Below are 24,924 nucleotides of genomic sequence, written 5' to 3'. Positions count from 1 at the left end.
CTCAGTAAACAGTACATCCTTTCAAGTACTAACAGATTTAAGATTCCTAGTGCCTACTGAAAAGTGGTTGTACAAGTTTGGGTCTCTTGCAATTCAGCAACCAAACCTACTGGGTCAGCATTTGATCCCACAATCTTGCTACAAGGAACGAGTACCTAACTGCACAACCCAGTTGGATTTACTGTTTTAATGATTAAAAAACCCACACAAGAACCCTAATGGGAGGGGCTGGAGATTTAACTTCTATTCCAGGAACACCACCACCTCCCACATTTGTGGGATCTTGTAATAGTAGCAAACATTATAAATTCATTATTACCATTATCTAACAGGAATGCAAACATTTCTGGCAATTATTCTGGAAGCTAATATACTGGAGAGAAGAATGAACAAAACTATATTTGTATGCCAAGGCTAATGCATTAATTTCCAAATGCTCTGGCCCTAATTTTGTTTTTCTGTATTCAAGGAAGCATCAGCATATATCTACCAACTATTTGATAATATTGTTTTTCAAAGATATCATGCATGTCTGGTCAATATCACTTTCTCTATTTGATAACATGTCAGCAGTGGTATAACGTTAGGGCCTGAGGCTTAAGAGGCCTACAGACTTCCACCATGAAAAGCAAATAAATGAATAAGTAACTTTGCTCGAATGCCACTCTGCATGAGTAAGGTGACATTGTGTTTGAAGAATGGGCTGAAAAAGTTTTTTACACTGCATATGCAGAGTAATTGTTGGACAGTTGCATCTGCCTGCAAATTGTTGTTAACGTGTTGAGTTTAAGACCCGCTATCTATCGTAACACAAGTGGAATTCTCTCTCACAAATATCTGTGCCAAGTTATTAATAAAGAAAGTGAGTGAAAATTGGTTCTAAAATATCAGACTTTAGACTTTTTTCTTCTGCAAAATAATCATCTTCAAATCAAACTTATAAAGAACTAGGTACAAAATGTTCTGACCCAAGAGAGATTGTGAATTCAGTCTCCACAGCATCATTCGATGTGTCATCCATGGATATCATTGAAATGCCTTTTCATCCTAGGTCCATTTTCTTTAGAATCAAATGTTAGTACAGTAGAGCTTTAAAAATGTATAGACAAAAGATAGAATCATATGTATTTACATTGTATTTCAATCCCTGCAAACATATTTAATTTTCAAAATAACTGTTAATAAATTAATTAGTTTTGTATTCTTATAGTAAGTCCTTTGTATATATTAAATGGATATAGACTGCATTAAGGTCATTTCATGACACTTGAAATGAATGTCTAACTCCCTCTGTGGCTCACTGGTAGTGTGTCAACCTCTGGAATTCAAGTTTGCAGGATCAAACCTGGCAGAAGGAGTCAGATTTTTAAAAGGCAGAGAAAAGTTCAGTTACATTTATGTGTTATTGATAAGGTTCTGTACAAATTCTTTGAAAGAGCCCAATTTTGTTTCCTGCATGAGAGCCCATATCATATGTGTTACGCCTCTGCATGTCAGTGAAGAGATGAAACAACACGAGAATGTAAGACTGATAATAATAAATTCCACAATACCTGTAAAACATTAAGCAGGACATGCGAAGCACAAATGCAAATTTAGTTGCCAACCATACAAAGTACTGACAGCTGCAAGCAGGCCTGGATAAAATGATGACCCTGTATTTAAAATGGGATAGTTGGATTGCTAGTGGATTCACAGCGGAATATGAGCAACTGCATTTTTTCACTTGATATTTTAGGCCACCCACGAGGAGAGATGGACAATGGGGACAGGTATGACAAAATTATCAGGGGTAGTCTTTCCTTGAAAGCACAGCACACATATCTTAGCACTGACTTCAACTATCACAGCTGCAAAGGTTTCTCTCCTGTCCTACCAATACTTACAGCGCCTCCCTCTTAACAAGAGAATCCTCCTTGGTTTGTGCCGACGGTCGCTTGTTGACACTGTGGAGATAAATGTGTGATGCAGTAGTGACTTAAAACTGCACAAAATTAGCTTTGAGTCTACATGTTGAAGCTTAGTGACAAACAGCATTTTTCACCACAAGCGCCAGATTAAATAACTTCTAAACATGACCTTCAGTACACTTTGAAAATATGAGTGGTGAATCAAAAGTCAACTACCTTTTTCCTACTGAAAAATATCAATATTAGAAATTAACACTTGAAAGTGGATGAAATGTACTTTGTAATATTTTCATCAAATGGGACATTCATGCAGGTACCTCTTGAATGGAAGGAACAGACATGACATTTGAAATGAATGTCTAACTCCCTCTGTGCCTCACTGGTAGTGTGTCAACCTCTGGAATTCAAGTTTGTAGGATCAAACCTGGCAGAAGGAGTCAGATTTTTAAAAGGCAGAGAAAAGTTCATTTAATATTCTATATCATACAAAGTCAGCTCATTGGCTGAATGGTCAGTGTTGAGACCTTTGGTTCAGAGGGTTCTGGGTTTGACACCCAGTCGGGTCGGGGATTTTAATCGCCTCTGATTAATTCTTCTGGCTTGGGGACTGGGTGTTTGTGTTTGTCCCAACACTTTCCTCTTCATATTCACACAACCCACTACTCTACCAACCACCACAGAAACACGCAATAGTGATTACATCCCTCCATATAGGGTTGGCGTCAGGAAGGGCATCCGGCCGTAAAACAGGGCAAATCCCACGTGTGCGACACAGTTTGCACCCGCGATCGCACGAGTGTATGAAAAGCAGTAGAAAAAGAAGATCGTACAAAGTCAGCATTTACAAGAACTCTACAGGTCATTCCATGTTAACAAAAAGGTATTGCTCCTATGACAACAAGGTTGCCATATCGAACGACTCAGCTCAACAGAATTAAGGGAAAATGGTGGCACGTAAATTTGTGAAACTCAGTATTTAAGATAAAAGGGGGAAGAAATTAAGCTGAAAATTATTTTTATTGAACTCAAGGGGACTGGGAGTTTAGATGGGGCTCATTCTGGAATTCACAGGATAACAGGAAAACGGCAGCATATGCATTGGTGAAACTCAGTACTTATGTTCAAGATAAAAGGTAAAAGAAAATAAGCTGAAAATTATATTCATGAACTCTAGGCAATTGGTGGCTGGGGCAGTAGAGTGGCTCATTCTGATGTTCACAGGATAATTGTAAAACAGTGGAACATAATTTTGTGAAACTCAGTTTTTAAGTTCAAGATAAAAGAGAGGAAGAAAATTAACTGTAAATTAAGCACAGTTTACTTCCCCCCCCTCAGCCTCATCCATAAAGTAAATACCGGTAAATCACTGTATTAATGTATAAAGAAAGAAATTGCAATGTAGGCTTATTAAACACGTAACGCTCACTCAATACAAGACAAGTACGCAGTGATATATAGATTAAAAACATATGCATCACATACAAAGATGACTTCTCTACAATAAGAATAATCTGCCAGGATTCACAGAGTAACGGATTACACGTTAAATGTACCAGAGCGACACATAAGGAAAATGAAGGAAGGCAACAAAACTATGGCTGTTCTTGCCGCTGTGTTTCCTCCCTGGAAACAAATTTATGACAGAAAAGCTTCAGTCATTATTTTAGTAACATTAGGGCAATAAAAGCTTCATACTTTTTCTTTCTTTTTTGGTTCGTTTTCGTCTACCAGTACTTTTAGCACTCAGAGACGCCAAACTGGCAAAAATTTATTCTGCTGGAATTCTTTTACATGCCAGTAAATCTACCAACATGAGGCGGAAATATCTGAGCATCTTCAAATACTACCAAACTGAGCTGGGATCGACCCCACCAACTAGAGGTCAGTACGCCAGCACTTTTACAGTCTGAGCAACTCAGCCCAGCTACAGCAATTTATTTTCTCAGACACTCAACTGATAACAATGAATATGGTATTCAAATGTCATACGACACAGGATTTATTGATTTCTAAAAAGCTACTACATTTCTTAACAACTCAACTCAGAGAAAGACTAGTTAAAATGCAGAAGAAATAATGTATAGTACAGGGCATTCATTTGTTTATGTTTCATGAATAACCTGTAAACTGGATATCCTGCACACGAATATTCAGGAGTATACTGTAGATACAAACACGCCAGAAACAGTAATCTTCTGGCACAAAAGATGAGCAGTTTACTTTCACATTATTAAAATCCAACTCTGAATAAAATGATAGGCATACATTTCAGATTTGTTTGTATCAAATAATGGCACAAGCACAGAGAAAACAAGAATTTAATGGCCAAATGGTACAATTTACTGTTTTCTTTGACAAGAAGGATGGATGATTTTTGTGCTGTTGTCTCCGCTCCATATAAAGTAAAATATGGCTCTCTATACCGAACGTTTTGACTAAAACGAGGAATAATGGAGGTTATTATTGTAAACATACTTCCCTCTTTAGTTGCACAATCCCATGAAGTGCTCAGAGTACAATGTGGTGGGAAAAAACAACAAATTACAGCCAAAACTGGTAAGGACATTTTAGTGGGGACTGAAAAAATAATGTCCTAAAGAAGGAACGTGCTAAAAAAATTAAAAACAATTACACTGTTAAATTTAAGGTTAGGTCTGAATATAAAAATAATTACGATGAAAACAATTATAATTCATAAAATAATGAAATCATTTTAAGAACACCAACATAGAAAAACATCAAGAAAAAAACGTTCTTAGAGACTCAAACTATACACGTTGTTTACCATTATGTTTAAAGTTATCATAGGAATGTCCAATATCTGGGTAATTTGCACGCATTTCGTGTGTGTATTAGCATCCGCTTGCTCAATAAACTTTAATTTTTCATCACTTGTAAACTCTCTAGCTTTCTTCTTCTTCATAACTGAATGTCCTGAAAACTAATAGTCATCAGCCGTGAGGCTGGTTGGCAGCAGCTCTCCATTCTTCATGTTTCTCTGCATTCCTTTTCACTTCGTAGTAGGTGTCACATCTCATGTCATCTAATAATTGCGTCACGTACTCTAGATTGTCGTCTATAATTGTTTCCCCTCTATGGAACCCTCTATTATTTTCTTCAATAACGCATCATGTCTAAATGTATGGCCTATTAAATGATCCTGCTGTCTTTATTTCTGTCATAAAACACCTCTTCATTCATGACTGATGCTCCCTGCAGCTGTAGGGAGACACGCTAAGGCCGTGAAATTAAGTTCTCTACCAAAGCCTCACCCAGGCCAGTCACTGCTGGCGTATCGTGCGCGCAACGTGGTCTGGAACGCTAATTTAACTTTCTTATGGTGGGAATATTACAAACTTACTAAAGAGTGACGTAAATGTGCTATCCCGGTTTCTTTAACACTTATTTAATAGGACATGGACAGGGAATTTGGAATAATGACATAATAACCAGGGAAACACACTAGAGAGGGATGTATTCACCAGTTTCAACTGGTAATTCCAGCTGATCCCTTGCTCATCCATTGAACTGATTTCCAGAAATATATACCTTCTCCGTCGCCCAATTAATGACCATGTGGAGAGATCGATCAGCAATATATTATGATTGTGTAATGCTTGGTAGCATTACATACATACATCCATCCATCTTCGTTAGAGACTGTTATGCCTTTCAGCGTTCAGTCTGAAAACCTCTGAACTAATTAAATGTCACAACAACCCTCTATTTGTAACTAGTCCTGTGGCCTAGTTTAGTTATATACCTCTTATCTTTAAATCGTTACAAACCGAGTCTAAATATTGTTGTCTTGGTCTCCCTCTACTCCTCTTACCCTCCATAACAGAGTCCATTATTCTCGTGGGTAACCTAATCTCCTCCATTCGCCACACATGACGCCACCACCAAAACCGGATTATGCCTACAGCTTCGTCCATCGAGTTTGTTCCTAAATTAGCCTTTATCTCCTTATTCTGAGTACCCTCCTGCCACTGTTCCCACCTGTTTATACCAGTAATCATTCTCGCTACTTTCATGTCTCTAACTTTCCTGAGTCAACCCCGCTTTCGCTCCCGTAAAGCAAAGTTACTCTGAAAACAGACCGACATTAAGATAGTTTTGTCCCGGAGCTGACTTCCTTCTTAAAGAATACTGTTGATCGCAACTGTGAGCTCACTGCATTAGCTTTACTGCAACTTATTCAACCATCAATTCTCACTGCAGCCCAATTGACAACTCACCTACTACATTACCATCCCAGGAGAACACAAGTCCTAAATACTTGAAATTATCTACCTGTGCCAGCTGTGTATCACCAATCCAACCTTCAATTCTCTTGAGTTCCTTACCTACTGACATCAATTTAGACTTGGAAAGGCTAATTTCCATGCCATACTCATTGCACCTATTTTCAAGTTCCAAGATATTAGACTGCAGGCTTTTGGCTCAATCTGCCATTAAGATCAAGTCATCAGCATAGGCCAGACTGCTTACTACATTTCCACCAAACTGAATCCCTCCTTGCCACTTTATATCTTTCAGCAGATGATCCATGTTAATTATGAACAACAAAGGTGAAAGATGACAGCCTAGTCTAACACCTGTAAGTACCTTGAACCGAAAACTCATTCAACCACCAATTCTCACTGCAGCCCAATTGTCAACATAAAAGCATTTGACTGATTTTCATAATCTAGCCTTAATCCCATAGTCTCTCAGTACGGCGAACACCTTTTCCTTCGGTACTCTGTCACAGGCTTTCTCTAGATCTATGAAACCCTCTCATAGCATTTTTCAATTACCTGGCGCATAATGAAAATCTGATCCCAACAGACTCTGTGGTCTGAAACCACATTGGTTTTCATCCAACTTAGTCTCAACCAATGATCGCACCCTCCTTTCCATGATGCCAATGAACACTTTACTTGGTATACTGATCAATGAGATACCTCGATAGTTGTTGCAATCCTCCTTGTTCCCTTGCTTATAGATTGGACAAGAACAGTAATTGCACCTGTCAGAAGGTACCTAACCATTACTTGATGCTAATCTCACTAGTCCATGAAGCTATTTCATCCCTGCCTTCCCACTAAACTTTACCATTTCAGGTCTAATTTAATTCAATCCTGCTGCTTTATGACACTGGAGTTTGTTTACCATCCTTTCCACTTCATCAAGCGCAATTTCACCCATATCATGTTCCTCCTCCCCATGAGTTCGGTTGTTCGTGACATCACAATGAAGATTTCCTTTTACTCTGAGAAGATTTTCAAAATATTCCTTCCACCTCTCCAGCGATTCTCTGGGATCAATTATGAGTTAACATGAATTACCCAAAATACTACTCATTTCCTTTTTCCTTCCCTTCCTAAGATTCTTTATTACTGTCCAGAATGGTTTCCCTGCTGCTTGACCTAGCCTTTCCACGTTATTACCAAAATCTTCTCACGACATCTTTATGGATCCAGCAACTATCTGTTTCGCTCTGTTTCCTTCATCTACATACAATTCCCTGTCTGCATCAGTCCTTGTTTGGAGCCATTTCTAATACACCTTTTTACATTCATAAGCTGCTCTCATTTCTTCATTTCACCAAGAGGTTAGCTTTTTCCCATCTTTACACACAGTTGTTCCTAGGCATTCCTTGCTGCTTCAACTACAGCATCACTGTATGCCGCCATTCTCTTTCTATATCCTGAACTTTCTTACCGTCCAGTGTTTGGAACTTTTTGTTAATCATATCCATGTACTTCTGTCTAATTTCCTCATTTTGGAGATTTTCTACCCTTACTCGTCTGCAGACAGATTTCACTTTCTCTATCCTAGGCCTAGAGATATTTAGTTCACTACAGATCAGTATAGTGGTCTGTATTATTGAAAAATCGCATGGAAAACACAAACATTCCTAACAGATTTCCTGAATTACAGTCAGTTACGGTATAGTCTATTATGGATCTGGAGCCCCAACCCTCCCATGTGTAGTGGTGAATAGCCTTATGCTTGAAAAAGTATTCGTAATTGCTAAACCCATACTAGTACAGAAGCCCAGCAAATGCTTCCCATTCCTATTAGCTTCCATATCTTCCACAAATTTACCAATCACCCTTTTGTATCCTTCAGTTCTATTTCCAACTCTCTAATTGAAATCGCCCATTAGCATTATCCTATCTTTGCTGATGACCCTGACTACGATGTCATTCAATGATTCATAAAACTTTTCAACTTCATCCTTATCTCTACCCTAACATGGTGAACATACCAAGACAATTCTTGTCCTAATTCCTCCAACTGCCAAACCTACCCTCAACATTCGCTCATTTATGTGCCTAACAGAAACTATGTTGCATGCAACAGTATTCATGATGAACAACCCAACACTCTGTTCTTCCCTCTTTAACACCCGTCAAGACACTTGACAATATTCTACCTCTTCCTAGTTATCTTCCCTTACCCGAATATCATTAACTCCTAGCACATCCAGATGCATCCTCTTTGCTGACTCAGCCAGTTCAACTTCCTTTCTTCTATAAGCTCCATTAATATTGATAGCTCCCGATGGAATTCCATTTCGTTCTTGGCACTGTTATTAAGGCTAAATTTGACAAAGAAATAACTTTCATATCCAAGTTAATATAACAATTCACAAACCTTTTGCAGGATTCAACTGTGGAGAATGCTCGCTGGTATTCAATTTTTCTTCTGAAAGTTCACCAACTCTGGAAGACAAATACATAATTTAAGTTAAAAAAAAAAATCTTCAGTATAACAGTACTGATAGGCAACACACTAGCTTTTTTTTTATTCCTACAGAAATGCTATCATTTATAAACCTTGAAATTTCTTGCAACAAGACAGGATATGCCATTTCTAAATGAATGATAGATGCTGACAAAGTGTATGACAGATGAAAACTGATATACTATCCATTTACCTCATGTTCTTACTGATTTCTGCAAAAAATTATAAAATAGATAAGAAGGTGCAATAGTTTGTAAATACTGTAACTGAATTATAAAAATAGAACTTAAAATAGAAATAAATGACTATTTCATTGCAGACCTGAGCTTACAAAACAGAAATTTATACAAGCAAGACAGTTGGAATGTATCGCAGGATATATGCTGCAAAGAAACAACTACAGCATAGAGCTAAGTAAAATAAGTATTATCTTGTTTCTCACAAATCCTTGATTAGAAAGCTTATCTAGCCATAAATACTGTCACAAACTATTTTTCGAATATCTGGAATATGGTTTCAGATTTTGAAGTTTCTTATGAATATGTCACACACACACACACACACACACACACACAGAACTGGAATCTCTTTGACCAGTCCTCCATCGCAAAACGGACAGTTTTACCGACAAGCAAGTATGCGCAATTGAAGAGAGCTTTAGCCACTTTAATGTCGGGGCATATGCTGCAAGTTTTAGAAAAGCTTGTGAGTGTGTTTCTATGGTCTAGAGGAGTCACCACCCTCCTCAGACATAGTTTAGTAATGAGTTTAGGGGCCCCACTAAGCTTCATTTCTGTGAAAAAGGCATAAAAACCAGTACCAGAGTGTAGGTGAAGGACTTTAGTCACACTATGTTCAAAAATGAGCTCTGAACCTTCAACCAAGATTCTGCGCCAGCTCATAAGGCAAGAATGACTTAACACTTCATCTCTGCTGCTGAGTGGCCTTCTGGTAGCTGTAATCTGAACCCCATGGAAACTGTGGTCAGTGCTGCAAGAAGAGACACCCCACAATTAAAAGTTTGAAGTGTTCCTTGATGGCAACAGTAACAGATTTCCTGACATACTGGTTGATTTTTTTCTCGCACCAAAACAGATAGGTCTTATGGCAACAATGAGACATGAGAGGACTAGGCATGGGAAGTAATCGACCCTGGCCTTAATTAAGGTACAGTCCCAGCATTTGTCTGGTGTGAAAATAGGAAACCACGGAAAACCATCTTCAGGGCTGCCGAAAGTGGGATTCGAACATACTATCTCCTGAATACTGGATACTGGCCGCACTTAAGCAACTGCAGCTATCGAGCTCGGTGACGTACTGTTCATTCTCTTGTAAAGATCTGACCAAAGAGACTAAGCCTGTGCGCGCTATAATAGTGGACATTTTGAAGACTGATAGGTGCAAATGGTATGTAATGTCCGTTTCTGTATCAGCCTGGTGGCCATGATCAATTATGGTGTCAAGTTTATATGATCTGATGATGATGCTTGTTTAAAAGGGCCTAACATCGAGGTCATCGGCCCCTTTATATGACCTAACACCATTGTTAGCCAGTTCCTGTTGGTTGGAAAAAAAATCACCATAAGAATTTTGGCGGGAAGGTAGGAGAGGTGGTACACAATTTCTAATTACTAGATTACGAGTCAAAGGCCTGGATTCAATTCCAAACCACTCCACAGTGTTCATATGGAGTGAGGGCATATGTCTGTGTTGATGGTGATTTGTATGCTGGATGGAGATGTTAGGTTTTAACAGATCCCCTGTTATATGACAGGAGCAGGTTGAATGCCATTACTGGGTTTCAAGTTCCCCTTACCTCATCATCCGACATCTGGACATGGAGGTTGCCCATGGGCGTCAAGTAAAAAGACCTACACTGGACGAGCCAAACATGTACTCAGATACTCCTGGCACTAAAAGTCATATGATAAATAATAACATACATACAATATCATTACAGACCGTTATGCCTTTCAGTGTTCAGTCTGCAAGCCTCCATGAATTTACTATACATCGCCACAGTCCTCTAATTGCAACTAGTGCTGTGGCCTTGTTTATTTCTATATATCTTATCTTTAAATCATTAGAAACTGAGTCTAACTATCGTTGTATTGGTCTCGCTCTACTCCTCTTACCCTCCATAACAGAGTCCATTATTCTCCAAGGTAACCTATCCCCCTCCATTCACCTCACACCATGGCCCCACCACCGAAGCCAGTTTATGCATACAGCTTCATCCATCGAGTTCATTACTAACTTAGCCTTTATCTCCTCATTCCGAGTACCCTCCTGCCACTGTTCCCATCTGTTTGTACCAGCAATCATTCTCGCTACTGCCATGTCTCTTACTTTTAACTTATGAATAAGATATCCTGAGTGCACCCAGCTTTCACTCCTGTAAAGCAAAGTTGGTCTGAAAACAGACTGATGTAGGATAGTTATGAAATTTTAAAAATCTTAAACCATATTCTAATTATTTGAAAAATACATTGTGACTATTTATTGCCAGACGAGGTACACGATCTTGGGAGAAGTTGTTATTCCTTTTCCATCATTAGTGCTGACTGATCTCTAGCAAACAATTCTTTCCCTCTTCTAACCTCTTAGATTATAAGAAGTAATATTGTATAGTCCTCATTTATCTTGTCATACATATTTTGAGGAATTAATACTTTTTCTTTCTTCTATGGTAACCATCAGTTATAAATAAAGACTTGGTTGACTGTTTGATCAATACATAAATGAATAAAGAAACAGTTTCCTCAGTATATCACACTTCATAGTTCAATAAACCAACACAACAAGGCTGACCAAGGTCTGTAATTACAAGGAAGGTAAGCCTACTTTATAGCACAAAATAAATAACAGCAACTGAGGAGGAGCTGAACCCTGCCTTAAAAGCTTTTGTTTTGATTTTTGTAAATTCCAAAGTTATTTTTGTATATTATAGTACACTCTTGATTATAATCTGTGGTCTACAACAATGTAAAACTTAGGAAGAACAAAAATCAAGTCCAAGCGATGAAAATTATTGCACTTGACTGTACATCAAAACAGTTGACGTACAGAGCAATGACCCTGACCATGCTGTAGTTCGGTTCAGTTTAACAAGCGTGTACAGTATAGTATTATTATAGTATTATAGTAGTATTATTGTATTATAGTATTATTATAGTATATTAGACATGTTTGTGAAATTAATAACTGGTTCGATAGAAGGCAATTCGGTTTCAGGAAAGGTTATTCCACTGAAGCTCAACTTGTAGGATTCCAGCAAGATATAGCAGATATCTTGGATTCTGGAGGTCAAATGGACTGTATCGCGATTGACCTGTCTAAAGCATTTCATAGGGTGGATCATGGCAGACTAATGGCAAAAATGAGTGCAATTGGACTAGACAAAAGAGTGACTGAATGGGTTGCTATACCTATTTCTAGAAAATAGATCTCAGAGAATTAGAGTAGGTGAAGCTTTATCTGACCCTGTAATAATTAAGAGGGGAATTCCTCAAGGCAGTATTATCGGACCTTTATGTTTTCTTATATATATAAATGATATGAGTAAAGGAGTGGAATCGGAGGTAAGGCTTTATGCGGATGATGTTATTCTCTACAGAGTGATAAATAAGTTACAAGATTGTGAGCAACTGCAACGTGACCTTGAAAATGTTGTGAGATGGACAGCAGGCAATGGTATGTTGATAAACGGGGTTAAAAGTCGGGTTGTGAGTTTCACAAATAGGAAAAGTCCTCTCAGTTTTAATTACTGCGTTGATGGGGTGAAAGTTCCTTTTGGGGATCATTGTAAGTATCTAGGTGTTAATATAAGGAAAGATCTTCATTGGGGTAATCACATAAATGGGATTGTAAATAAAGGGTACAGATCTCTGCACATGGTTACGAGGGTGTTTAGGGGTTGTAGTAAGGATGTAAAGGAGAGGGCATGTAAGTCTCTGGTAAGACCCCAACTAGAGTATGGTTCCAGTGTATGGGACCCTCACCAGGATTACCCGATTCAAGAACTGGAAAAAATCCAAAGAAAAGCAGCTCGATTTGTTCTGGGTGATTTCCGACAAAAGAGTAGCGTTACAAAAATGTTGCAATGTTTGGGTTGGGAAGAATTGAGAGAAAGAAGAAGAGCTGCTCGACTAAGTGGTATGTATGTCTCGAATATTATTACAATATTTTTTTTTAAGTCCACCTGTTCAATACAATACATACAAAAATATTGTAATAATATTCGAGACATACGTCATCTTCAATACGGAACCAAAATGACAATAGTTAGTTGTAAGTGGTATGTTCCGAGCTGTCAGCGGAGAGATGGCGTGGAATGACTAGTAGACGAATAAGTTTGAATGGCGTTTATAAAAGTAGGAAAGATCGCAATATGAAGATAAAGTTGGAATTCAAGAGGACAAACTGGGGCAAATATTCTTTTATAGGATGGGGAGTTAGGGATTGGAATAACTTACCAAGGGAGACGTTCAATAAATTTCCAATTTCTTTGAAATCATTTAGGAAAAAGCTAGGAAAGCAACAGATAGGGAATCTGCCACCTGGGCGACTGCCCTAAATGCAGATCAGGAGAGAGAGAGAGAGAGAGAGAGTGTGTGTGTTTTCCAAGTTAACTACATAAATAACACATTTAAATCTTTAACACTGTAATGCATTTAAATATTTTCAATGGCCTAGCAGGGCATTCACGAACACAATGTCTCTAGCTGCATCAAGATACACTGACGGGAAAAAAAAAAAAAAAAAAAATAGTACACCCTCTTAAGAGTTTTCCAATTCACTCAAGATTTATTGTTGAAACAGTGCATACGGAGTACATGAAATGTTTACATTTACAGATCAATAGCTCAAGCGGTATTCAGGTACCAGGTGTCGATCCATGCTGAAACATCCATAATTAGTATGGGGTGTAATGGGCGGCAATGCAGGCGCTGATTCTGGCATCCATTTGATCGTACAGATGGTAAATACTGTCTTGGGATACATTATTCGACGTATGTTCGACCTGTTCACGTAGTTCTGCAAGAGTTGTGTGTTGACGGGTTGCACGTGTCAGTTGCCGTCCCATCATATTCCACACGTGCTCGATGGGAGACAAGTCCGGAGATCATGCTGGCCAGGAAAATTGCTGCACATCTTGTACAGAACGTTGAGTTTCATGCGCAGTGTTTGCTGAGTATTATCCTGTTGGAACAATCCATCACCTTCCCGTTGCAAGAATGGCAAGAGAACGGGTCTTACAGCATTCTACACGTACGAAACGCTGGTCAGCGTTTCCTCCACAAACACCAAAGGTGAACGAGAGTTGTAGCTTATCGCACCCAAGACCATAAGGTCTGGGGTGGGCCAGTGTGTCAGACTAATGCACTCTACCAGACAGCGCTCGCCAGGTCTATGTTGCACGCGTAAACGACCATCGCTTGCGTGCAGGCAAAATCTGCTTTCATCACCGAAGACCCCGGCCCGCCCTTCCATCTTTCAAGTGATCCTCTGACGGCACCAGTCAAGCCATGCATATCGATGCTGTGGCGTGAGTGGAAGACGGGCTAGAGGTGTGGGTGCCCGTAGTCCCACTGCTACTAATCGCTTGGCAACAGTTCGCGTTGACACTCTTGGGCTCACAAACCCTCTTATCTGTGCTGTGGTAGTAGCTGTACGATCTGCTAATGCTGCCCTTGCAATACGACAATCTTAGCGGACGTCTGTGTTGCATAGACGTCCAGAACCTCGTCTACAGGTGTGAGTGTTCATGTGATCATTGCAACCAGCATTGTTGCACAACTGACGCAGCACGTCCAACTTGTTTGGTAATTCTCCGAAAGAACCACCCCACCATTCGAAAGGCCACAATTTGACCCCCTGTCAAACTCGCTCAGTTGACTGTAGGAAGCACGAGTGCATCTCCGTGGCATGGTGCCTGTTTGCTTCACATGTTTACATCACACTGAGCCTTACGACTGTAAACATTCCCTATTAAAGGGTACACGCAGATGGCGCTCTGGCAGCTATGTCACTACGCTATCTGTTGGCGGACAACATTGAAACTATTATCAGTACATCTACTATCCCCCAGGTGGCATCTGCCACCATCGGATCAAAATCAGTGTCGTCTTTCCAGGTGTACTAATTTTTTTTTCCCGGCAGTGTATATCAAAAATACCGTGAAGACGTTTAGGGTTCTGAAGGGTATTTACCAGATTCTCATGTTCTAGTTTTAATTGAATGTGCTTCCATTTCAGAAGTTCTTTTTCCCTTTCTGAAAACCAGAGGTTGGTTTTTGATTGATGCAAGGTTCTTTCACTTGCTTGGATCTCATTAATTACAGACAAAACTCCTTTGCTAACATTAACACTACACTTATTATTACAGGAGTAGTTTTTTGTTTTATTAATGATATTACCTTTTTACATGCATTATTCTCAGCGATCTGTTACTAAATGTCTCAGTAAATCACGGGCAACTTACGGTGATCCAAAATTTTCATTTTCATTTGCATTTTTTCACACGTATAGGATTTTCAATTCAGGAATTTCAATTGGCTTGACATCAATCCTCTGCTTTTGTGTGTGTGTGTGGGGGGGGGGGATGAATTCTTATCTCTTCCCCTTGTACTTATATTTCTCCATATTTGAGATATGAAGTTGACCTCGTTCACAGAGCTGATTCTGCAGTGTGTGTGTATTCCAAGTTAACTGCATAAATAATACATTTAAATATTTAACACTGTAATACATTTAAATATTGCTGAGGGTCCAGCAGGAGATTTACAGACACCGTGATGACTCTAGCAGCATTAACACACACTAACATATATCAGAAAGGACTAAAGTGATCATTAATCTCCTAACCACCACTAATACACAAATCATCTATCGTGACATAGTAGGGTTTCTGGTGAACTAATGTTCGCGTTTATCATATATGCATTTATTATATTGCTGCGACCCTTGCACCCGGGGAAACCTGACCCCTACAGAGCATATTCCCAGGTGGCTTGAAAAAGAAATGAAAAACCTGATGGAAACAATTCTTTTGTGCTCTGTATGCAATTTCCTGCTATGTGCAACCCTTCATCAAGGCTAGTTTCTGGAAAATGTAAATTACAGACTTTAAAGCAGCGCGATAGTAGTAATAAGATGAGTCGTCATAAAGCACAGAAAGTCAAACCACCACCTGCTACAACCCCATTACCAAAGAGGCTGTCATGCCAACATATCTTCACTCTGTACTTGTACACTCAGTTGATCTGAAGCATGCAACGGTAGATCCACATTTCAAATGCTTCTAATCTTCTCATGGTGGCTTTTGTCATAATCCAGGGCTCAACTCCTTAGAGCACTTGATGGAGTCTTGTAAATGCTTCCCCAGGCTTCTCAATGTGGCACTTTATTTCTTGGGAATGGTCCCAGTACTCGCTTGTTACGTGATTTTCTCGACCCTCTGTACTGGAAGTCCACTGACACACGGACCAAGATCTATGTATTTGTATCATGTATTTGGTCATCTTATGTTCAAGTTTACACCAAGGTTTGTTTTCTCCACCACTTTCAACAAAATATGCAGCAAGTTCTCCATGCTGTTGGCCATAAGGACAGTGTTATCAGCATTTCTGGTGTTATTAAAAGTCACTGCATTAACTTTGATGCAACTATCTATACATATCATGCAGAGCTTTCCTAAAGTCTGTCTAAGAGTACAAGTTGAACAGGAGTGGGGACAGAATATAGCCTAGCCTCACACCTTGTTTGATTGCAACTTAATTCACGAACATGGGCCTTCTGTTTCCAGTATATGTTTCTAATTTTGCAGCTATCTTTGTCCTCTATACCTGTTACCTTCAGTATGGTCATAATTTTCTCATGCTGAACTTTGCCGAACACATTCTAGATGTCAATGAAACACATGAATACCAGGCAACTGACCTCTTTGAATCTCTGAACAATGACCTGAATGCCAAACAGGGCTTCTCTAATTCCAAGGCCTTTACGGAATCCAAACTGCATAAAACAAATATGCTCTTCAATTTTCTTGGAGATACACTGGAGAATTATCTGTAGGAAGATTTTCAGCGTGATGCTCTCAGACTGATTATACAGTTATCTTAGCATTCTCTTGCATTAGGTCTCTTTGGCAAGCTGACAAATGTTGACTGCAACCAGTCAACAGGGAGTTCTCCAGTTTTGATGAGTCTCTGTATTTGTTTTCTCTCTTGCTTACCCAGAATTTTAAGCAATTCTGGTGGAAGTTCATCTTGCCCTGGAGCCTTTGCAGTTTTCATCCTCTTTAGGGTCTGTTCTACCTCTGCCATTGGAATCAATGGGCCCATTGCAGCTTCTTGTTCTAGGTTTTCCCTGTTGTCATTGAATACTTCTTGAAAATATTTTGCCCATCGCTGTATCTTCAGGTCTTCATTCAAGATCAGGTTGCTGTTTCTATCTGTCAGGCAGTTCAACTGACCTGTCTATCTACGCCCTATCACCTCATTAATTTTCTTGTGCAGTTGGAACATATGATAGTGCCTATCTAGGTCCTTAATTTCGGCATATTGGTTCTCGAGCCCTGTGGTTTTGGCCTTCATGATGTCTCATGTGATCCTTATATTGAGGTCTCTATATCAATTCAGATCTCATTTTGAAGAGACTCCTCACATGTCCTTCACAGTATGTGTGCCTTCCCAGATTTTAAATTGTTGTACTAGATTTTTAAACACTTGCTTCTTTTCGTAATCCCAGAGTGCTTCAACATCCAGTCTGTCTGGTACTTTTATTCTCTGTATTTTCTTCAGTTGGAGGCATATAGTGACACAAAGCAGGCTGTGGTTGGATGGGACGTCTACTCCCGGCATGGTCTTAGTGGCTTTCACGGCATTCCAGAATCTTTTCCCAATCATGAAATTATCTATTTGATTCCTAACCACTCTGTGTGTCCGTTGGAGACCTCTTAGTGTAAAGGCAATTTACAGAAAGTGTTCATGATCGCTAGATCATGCTCCACACAAAATTGGACAAGCCTGTTCCCGTTTGTACCTATTTCCTAACCCGAAACCTCCAACTACTTCGCCATCGTTTCCTTCTCCACCTTCTGCATTACAGTCCCCATTAGCAGGACCATGCTGCTGTTCCTGACTGATCTGAAAAGTTCTTTTAGGTCACTGTGTAAACGGACTCGATAAAGTCCTCGTCGCTGTCAGCAGTGGGTGTGAAGACGTGTGACACAGACAAACCGGCAAGGCACTGACTTGGGCTATAATGATGCGGTCACTGTAGGGCACTACTATCTTGACAGCCTGGTCCGTTTCTTTGGTCATGACTAGTGCAACTCCACTGCGGTGCTGTCTGCTGTGTACTCATCCACAAGGCACTTTCTTAAGCCCAGCCACCACATTTCACTGATAGAGAGCATTTCAATGTCCAGCATCTCCATCTCTTGGATGATGCTCTGCAGTTTGCCAGCTTCAAACAAACTACAAGCATTCCATGTTGCCACTGTAATGGGATTATATTTCCCTAATCTAATATGTGCAGTATGGGAGATTCTTGAAGTACGACTAGGCAACCATAAATGATGGTGTATCCCTATGGTGCCAGCTTCTTATCTGCAAGTGCAGGATTAACATCCTGGTCAGTCCAGAGATTTTAAGTCTCAACTGAGGGCTATAATGGGATTCACTCAGCCTCATGAGACCAACTAAAGAGCTCGCTGATCAGAGAGGCAGCAGACCTGGTCAAGAAAGCCAAATAATATGGCTGAGGAAGTTGTCATGGTGATCAGAGGTGGGCTCCAGGCCATCTGGTGGGGCAACAGTCATCTTGGCAGGCCAAGGCCCTGGAAGGTTGTTGTGCCACGGTTTCTATGACAATGATAATAACAATAATATACCGGTTATCAAGATCAATGAAACACCTATAACACTGAAAGACTCCGTTAAGAACCTTGGAATATTTTTTGGTATTTAAGTTGGTCAGAGGACGTAACAAAAATTTGTCAACGTGTATTCGACTCATTGCACTCACTGCACAAACTGAGGGACTTTCTTCCTGTCAAAACCAGGAAACTGCTCGTTCAAGGACTAATTCTACCAATATTTGACTATGGTGACGTAGTCTATAATAACATAAGCTATTCACTTGGTTCCAAACTTCAACGGGCGCATAATGCCTGCATTCGATTCATTCTAAATGTTCCGCTCCATTCCCACATCAGCCCATTCCTCCATCAGCTGTCCTGGTTAAGATTATGCGATAGACGCAAGCACCATGCTGTTTCTCTTCTGCACAAAATACTGCGAACAGGTAAACCAGACTACCCGAGAATAGATTTCAGCTACCTCTCTCCCTCAGGTAGAACACCCGCAAGGTCATCAACACGATCCCTGTTGTCCATCCCCAGTCACCACAGTAGGATGTATAACAACTCATTTGTACCGGGAACCATACGTTCCTGGAACTCCCTCCCGGCTGAAATTAGAGACATAAGTAACCTAAAGGTATTCAAAAGAATGTGCTGGAACTTTTATCTACAATCAGAATAATTTACTCCAAGAAGTACCCTCAAATGTTAGATTAAGTCAAATGAATAAAATGTAAATGTAAGATTAGTAACATTGACAATTTTCGAGGTATAGTTTTAATAATAGTAAATACTATAAATTCATTTTAAAATGTTAAAAACAAATTATGATACTTTACATTTTCAGTTAAATTACATTTCACGTTAATTTTAAATTATATTAAACTTATTTTTAATTTTAAGTAGTTATAATGTTCTGTTTACACAGGTGTACACTTATATGGTTTGGCATAATAGCAGGCTTCATAGCCTGAGCCCCGCCATGTACAGAAAGACATTAATAAAATAAATAAATAAATAATGTTGGTTTTATATCTTACTGACTGCTTTTACGGTTTTCAGAGATGCTGAAGTGCCAGAATCTTGTCCCAGAGGATTTCTTTTATATGCCTGTAAATCTACCGACACAATGTTGGCATATTTGAGCACCTTTACACACTACTGAACTGAGCCAAGATCGAAACCACCAACTTGAGGTCGAAAGATCAGTTGCTCGACTGAGCCACAGAGTTTATTTAAATCTAAGAATTTCATTTTTGTCCATATTGAACTGAGAATGTAAGATAGGAAACTTAAAAGGGTCCACCTTTTCAATACAAATAAATGTTATAGTTTATTTACAATATATATTTACACTTGGAACTAGTTTCGACGCTGTTTGGCGTCATCTTCAGCCAAAATGTGGGAAATAGGCTAGCATGTAGACATTTATATTACACAAGGTGTTACATTAGTGCGATTAAATGAGAGAATATGAAGACGCAAAGTACAATGTCAGTTTCAAAGTGGTCATTAAGGGTGAGCCAAAATTTGTATAAACATAAGATAACAATCACTTAAACAATAAAACATATAAACATATAAACTGTAACAAAACCATGCGGAAGTACGAGATGATTGGCATTGGAGATTCAAATTATTTCAGACACTCTTCCATTGAATGTTGCTTGCCGCGAGCGTAGTACAAAACATAGGTTATATTTCAATGAACACAATCTTCTCAAAAATGCACATAACATTATAAAATATTTGGGTTGAGATGAAATTTGGCAGTTAGGGATTGAAGTCACTTATTCAATAAGCCTCAATTCAAAAAACAGCTGTAAAGGGTGAGACAAGAATTGCACAAGCGTGAGTTTGGACTTGATAAATGCCAAAAACACATGAAACACACTCGAAAATGTAGGTTCGTGATGGATTTGGCACAAAAGGTCTGCGTGTAATCATTAAATTTACCTTAGAATCAGAGATAAACAACTCCATCAACTTTCTAGACCTAAGAATCAATAGGCACCCCTCTTCGTTCACATATAGTATCTATAGAAAGCCCACTCAAACGGCCACTACTATAAGAAATGACTCACTACATCCCCAAACACACAAAGCGGCTACATATAATAGCTTAGTAGACCGAGCATTCAAGATTCCGATGCCCAGAAAAAACTTAAATAAAGAACTGAACACCATTCGCTCTATAGCAAGATTTAATGGATATAATGAAACCTTTATTGAAAGAATAATCAATAAATTCAGACACCGCCCAAAAACCACCCTAATAAAAGACAATACTAGCACTGCCACGTTTTCTACATTTACCTTTAATAAAGAAATTTGCAACGTCATTAACGTTCTTAAAAAAACATAACGTTAAAATAGCCTTTCGTACTAACAATAGAAGCACAGAGATCCTACACAACTCTTCATCAATAAATAATAGTCCTTTTTCTAAATCAGGTGTATACAGGTTTTCTTGCCAAGACTGCAAAAGTTCTTACCTAGGGCAAACAGGACGCAGTTTTAAAATCAGATATGCAGAACATGTCAATGCCATAAAACACAACCGTTTTTCCGCGGTGGGCCTACATATAAAAGAATTTAAGCACAACTTTATTGAAATAAATCAAGATCTTGAGGTATTAGAAATTCTAAACAAAAGTTCTTTCCTAGACGTCACTGAAAACCTCTATATTCATATAGACCAATATTTCAATCCAAACCTAAACTTAAATGATATCTCAGAGAAACCAAAGATCCTATTCGACTTTTTCATTGAATTTTTCAAAAACATTAATATCCCGAAAAACAGATCTGTCTTTCACATTATGCATAATACTTTGTCACACCACACGCTTTCACCGCATCACCCGCTATATTTCCCCTCCTTCCACTCCTCCTCCCCTACCGCTCCTTCCCTCTCCCCCCCTAATCCAACAATGGCCGCTCCCCAGACCTAAACTATCCAATACGCTCTGTTCCTCTTCATCTCGTGCCATAGCTTTACTGCCTTAGATCCCGCAATAAACATCATAGAAACCTGCCCTCACCCTACACGTAACGCTGCAACAATACACCACAAATACTGGCACAGTCAACCTCTAATCTCTCAGAGGAACGTCTTCCTTAATTCCAATTTTATATTTCTTTTCGAGCTGAATATGTTTACTACACCCTCAACAAAGTGATTCTTTATCTACCATGTTCATCTCACACTCGGATTCAAATATGCATTTGTACCAGTTTGGAATGTTGAGCCCTGTCTCGTACTTACGCTGCGCTTGACCTATATGGCACCTGACGAAGAAATCCTACTTTAACTGCCAATTTCACCGTGTACCACGAAAAGTTGAATATGTTATTTGTATTTGAAAATATTATTTAATGAGTCCTAACTCGTATGAATTATAGTTTTTGCATTCACCCTTCATGGACTGTTTTGAATTGACATTACTGAATATCTACAATTCGAACCTTCCCTGCCAAGTTCACCTCGCACCATGAGTTCAGATGTCACGTGCAATTCTAAGAGGCTGTTAAATCCTAACTCACATTTGAACTACACTCGCACCGGTGCCATTCAATGAATGATCACACGCAGACCTTTTGTGCCAAATCCATCACGAACCTACATTTTCGAGTGCGTTTCATGTGTTTTTTGCATTTATCGAGTCCAAACTCACGCTTGTGCAATTCTTGTCTCACCCTTTACAGCTGTTTTTTGAATTGATGCTTATTGAATAAGTGACTTCAATCCCTAACTGCCAAATTTCATCTCATGTGCATTTTTTAGAAGATTGTGTTCACTTAAATATAACCTATGTTTTGTACTACGCTTGCGGCAAGCAACATTCAATGGAAGAGTGTCTGAAATAATTTGAATCTCCAATGCCAATCATCTCGTACTTCCACATGGTTTTGTTACAGTTTATATGTTTATATGTTTTATTGTTTAAGTGATTATGTTATCTCATGTTTATACAAATTTTGGCTCACCCTTCATGACCACTTTGAAACTGACATTGTACTTCGCGTCTTCATGTTCTCTCATTTAATCACACTAATGTAACACCTTGTGTAATATAAATTTCTACATGCTAACCTATTTCCCACATTTTGGATGAAGATGTCTCCAAACAGCGTCGAAACTAGTTCCAAGTGTAAATATATATTGTAAATAAACTATAACATTTATTTGTATTGAAAAGGTGGACCCTTTTAAGTTTCCTATCTTCCATGAGCCACAGAGCTCGGCACAACCATAAAATGAGCATAGTTTTATGGTAAGGAAAACATTTAAACGACTACTACTACCTGCCAAATGTTCTGTGCTCACGATAATCTTCTCTGCTCACATCCACATTTCCCTTCTACCTTGCGATCTATGATCTGTTGTATCGGGCTGTATTTGTTATTCAAAAGATGTGACTAAAACAGGCTGCTTTCCTGCGTTTCATGAGTGTTAAGACTTTGCTTCATTTTCCAGCACAACTGAGCATCTCTTGACTGGTGACGTGATCTACCTATCAGATTTTCAACATTCTGTGATGCATAGTTGTTAAAATGAAACAACAATTCATACAGACTCCTTGCAATTGAGTTAAACAGCATAAGAAAAGTATGAAAATTCCAAAATTTCATTCTGGAAGACCTACTCATAATATAAAAAGGTTAGAATCAATAAAATAATTTTTTTAGTTACACTTGATAATGAAAAAATTCTCTGCAATAACTGAATAGTGGATGACTTACTTCAGAAATACCTCTTCCAATGTTGTAATAGATACTCCAATGCCCTGAATCCCTAAATCTTTCTTGTTCTTCTCCAGTACCGAGAATAAAGCAGGAAACTTGTCTGTTTCTGTAGCTGGGAGATCATAGGTCACGAGTGAGGGTAAGGAACTTTTAATTGTAGCTTGAGGCACCACACTCTCTACAGCAGCTGTAAGCTTTATTCCATTAACACCACCGTTAGCCTTGGTGATTTGTAACTGGTAACCAGTACCTGAAGAAGAAATACATACTGATCACTTTACAGAAATAATATTCAAATTATACTTCATATTTTAGTTACCACCACTTTACACTGCAACGTTACAGTCATATTAAAAATTGGAAGAAAGTTATTTTCTTTACAAGTATGACAAATCAAGTCATATATAAAAAGGAACACATAACAGGAAACACACAATGGCAGTTCAGAGGGGAAAGAGAAAGAAACAGAAAGAAGAGACAAGGACAAACATGAAAACTTTTAAAGCACAAGGACTATCTCCATATTTTATCTCCTGTTTCTCTCTCTTTATCTCTTCCCTTTATCTGGTATTCCTTTTATTCACAGTTTCCACATCAAGAATGAAGCTCTCTCAAGGCGGCTCCTCAATGAGTGCTCGTGCTCATCCTCCCAATGAAGATGAGAAGTAGAAATGAGTTCAGAGTTGAAAAGTATGCAGAAAATCTGGGATTGATGATCAGAGAACCCATCTTTTTGAAGATAGCAGTGGATATGTGGATGTCCTTGTCAGTATGTATTTCTATTTATTTCTCCCTCCTCCCACACCAACAAGTCAATGTGTTGGTTCTACTTATGATATCTTTCTATGTATGACTTTATACTCAAAATTCAGTAATAATAAGCCAAAAAAAAACCTAGGAGAGAGAGGAAGAATTCTCTATAAAAATGTATATCATCCTTTAGTCCAAAACAATTCTCAGGAACATAACTGGATGAAACAACACCTTAAGTGACTTCATGACCACAGAGAACAAACAAACAAACAAACAAACAAACAAACAAACAAACAAACAAACAAAAGTACTTTGACATCATGTCTCCATTAGCTAAGTAGGAAGCATATGAGGTGATGTTGAAGACTAGGAAGAACTCTGGGAAGGATGAATAAGGTGCTAGAGAAAGAAGAGAGAGAGAAGGCAGAAGCTCAAGCTACCCTACAAAGACCTACAAGATTCATAAAACTGGTAGGTTGGCGATTGTTGGTGGAGCAACAAATTATGGTACAGTCAAACCTCGATATCTCGAACCTCCATTATTCAAATTTTCAGTATCTCGAAGTAACTTAAATTTCCCAGCCGTTTTTCCTATTCTTCACATATTCTCTTTCGGTACAGCCTCTTTGTAATTCTTTTTCCTTTTATCATACATACACAAAAAGATTATTTTGAAAGAGAATTACAAGTGTTTCGTTGAAAGAAGTCATTATATCGTGCACAAAACACAATGTTAACGTCTGCTCTGATTGGCTGGTTCTTAAACTTAATGTAAAATTAACCGCAAGAGCTTGGAGTTTGCAATCCCTTAATTTTACGGACTTGCAGTTAAGTTTATGCTGGTGCATTGTGAACGGTTCCATCAGATAACAAGGCCGCAAACTTCTAAGTTAACTGTAATTTTAAGTTT

At 38.8% G+C, this 24,924-nt stretch overlaps 1 protein-coding gene across 1 annotated transcript in view; it reads right to left on the bottom strand.

Moving 5' to 3' along the window:
• The window catches only part of LOC136872268 (phospholipid-transporting ATPase ABCA3), a 341,741-nt gene that overhangs the window by 147,059 nt on the left and 169,758 nt on the right, over nt 1-24,924 (bottom strand). The window contains exons 14-15 of the mRNA XM_067146089.2: nt 23,259-23,511; nt 8,556-8,623 (exon numbers count right to left, since the gene is read on the bottom strand). Coding sequence (XP_067002190.2) covers nt 8,556-8,623; nt 23,259-23,511 — 321 coding nt within the window. The remainder of the gene's footprint in view (nt 1-8,555; nt 8,624-23,258; nt 23,512-24,924) is intronic.

Source organism: Anabrus simplex, chromosome 4 (genome assembly GCF_040414725.1).
Source record: "Anabrus simplex isolate iqAnaSimp1 chromosome 4, ASM4041472v1, whole genome shotgun sequence".
Lineage (NCBI taxonomy): Eukaryota > Metazoa > Arthropoda > Insecta > Orthoptera > Tettigoniidae > Anabrus > Anabrus simplex.
The sequence above is the reverse complement of the archived record's forward strand: the minus strand, read 5'-3'. Positions and strand labels throughout refer to the sequence as shown.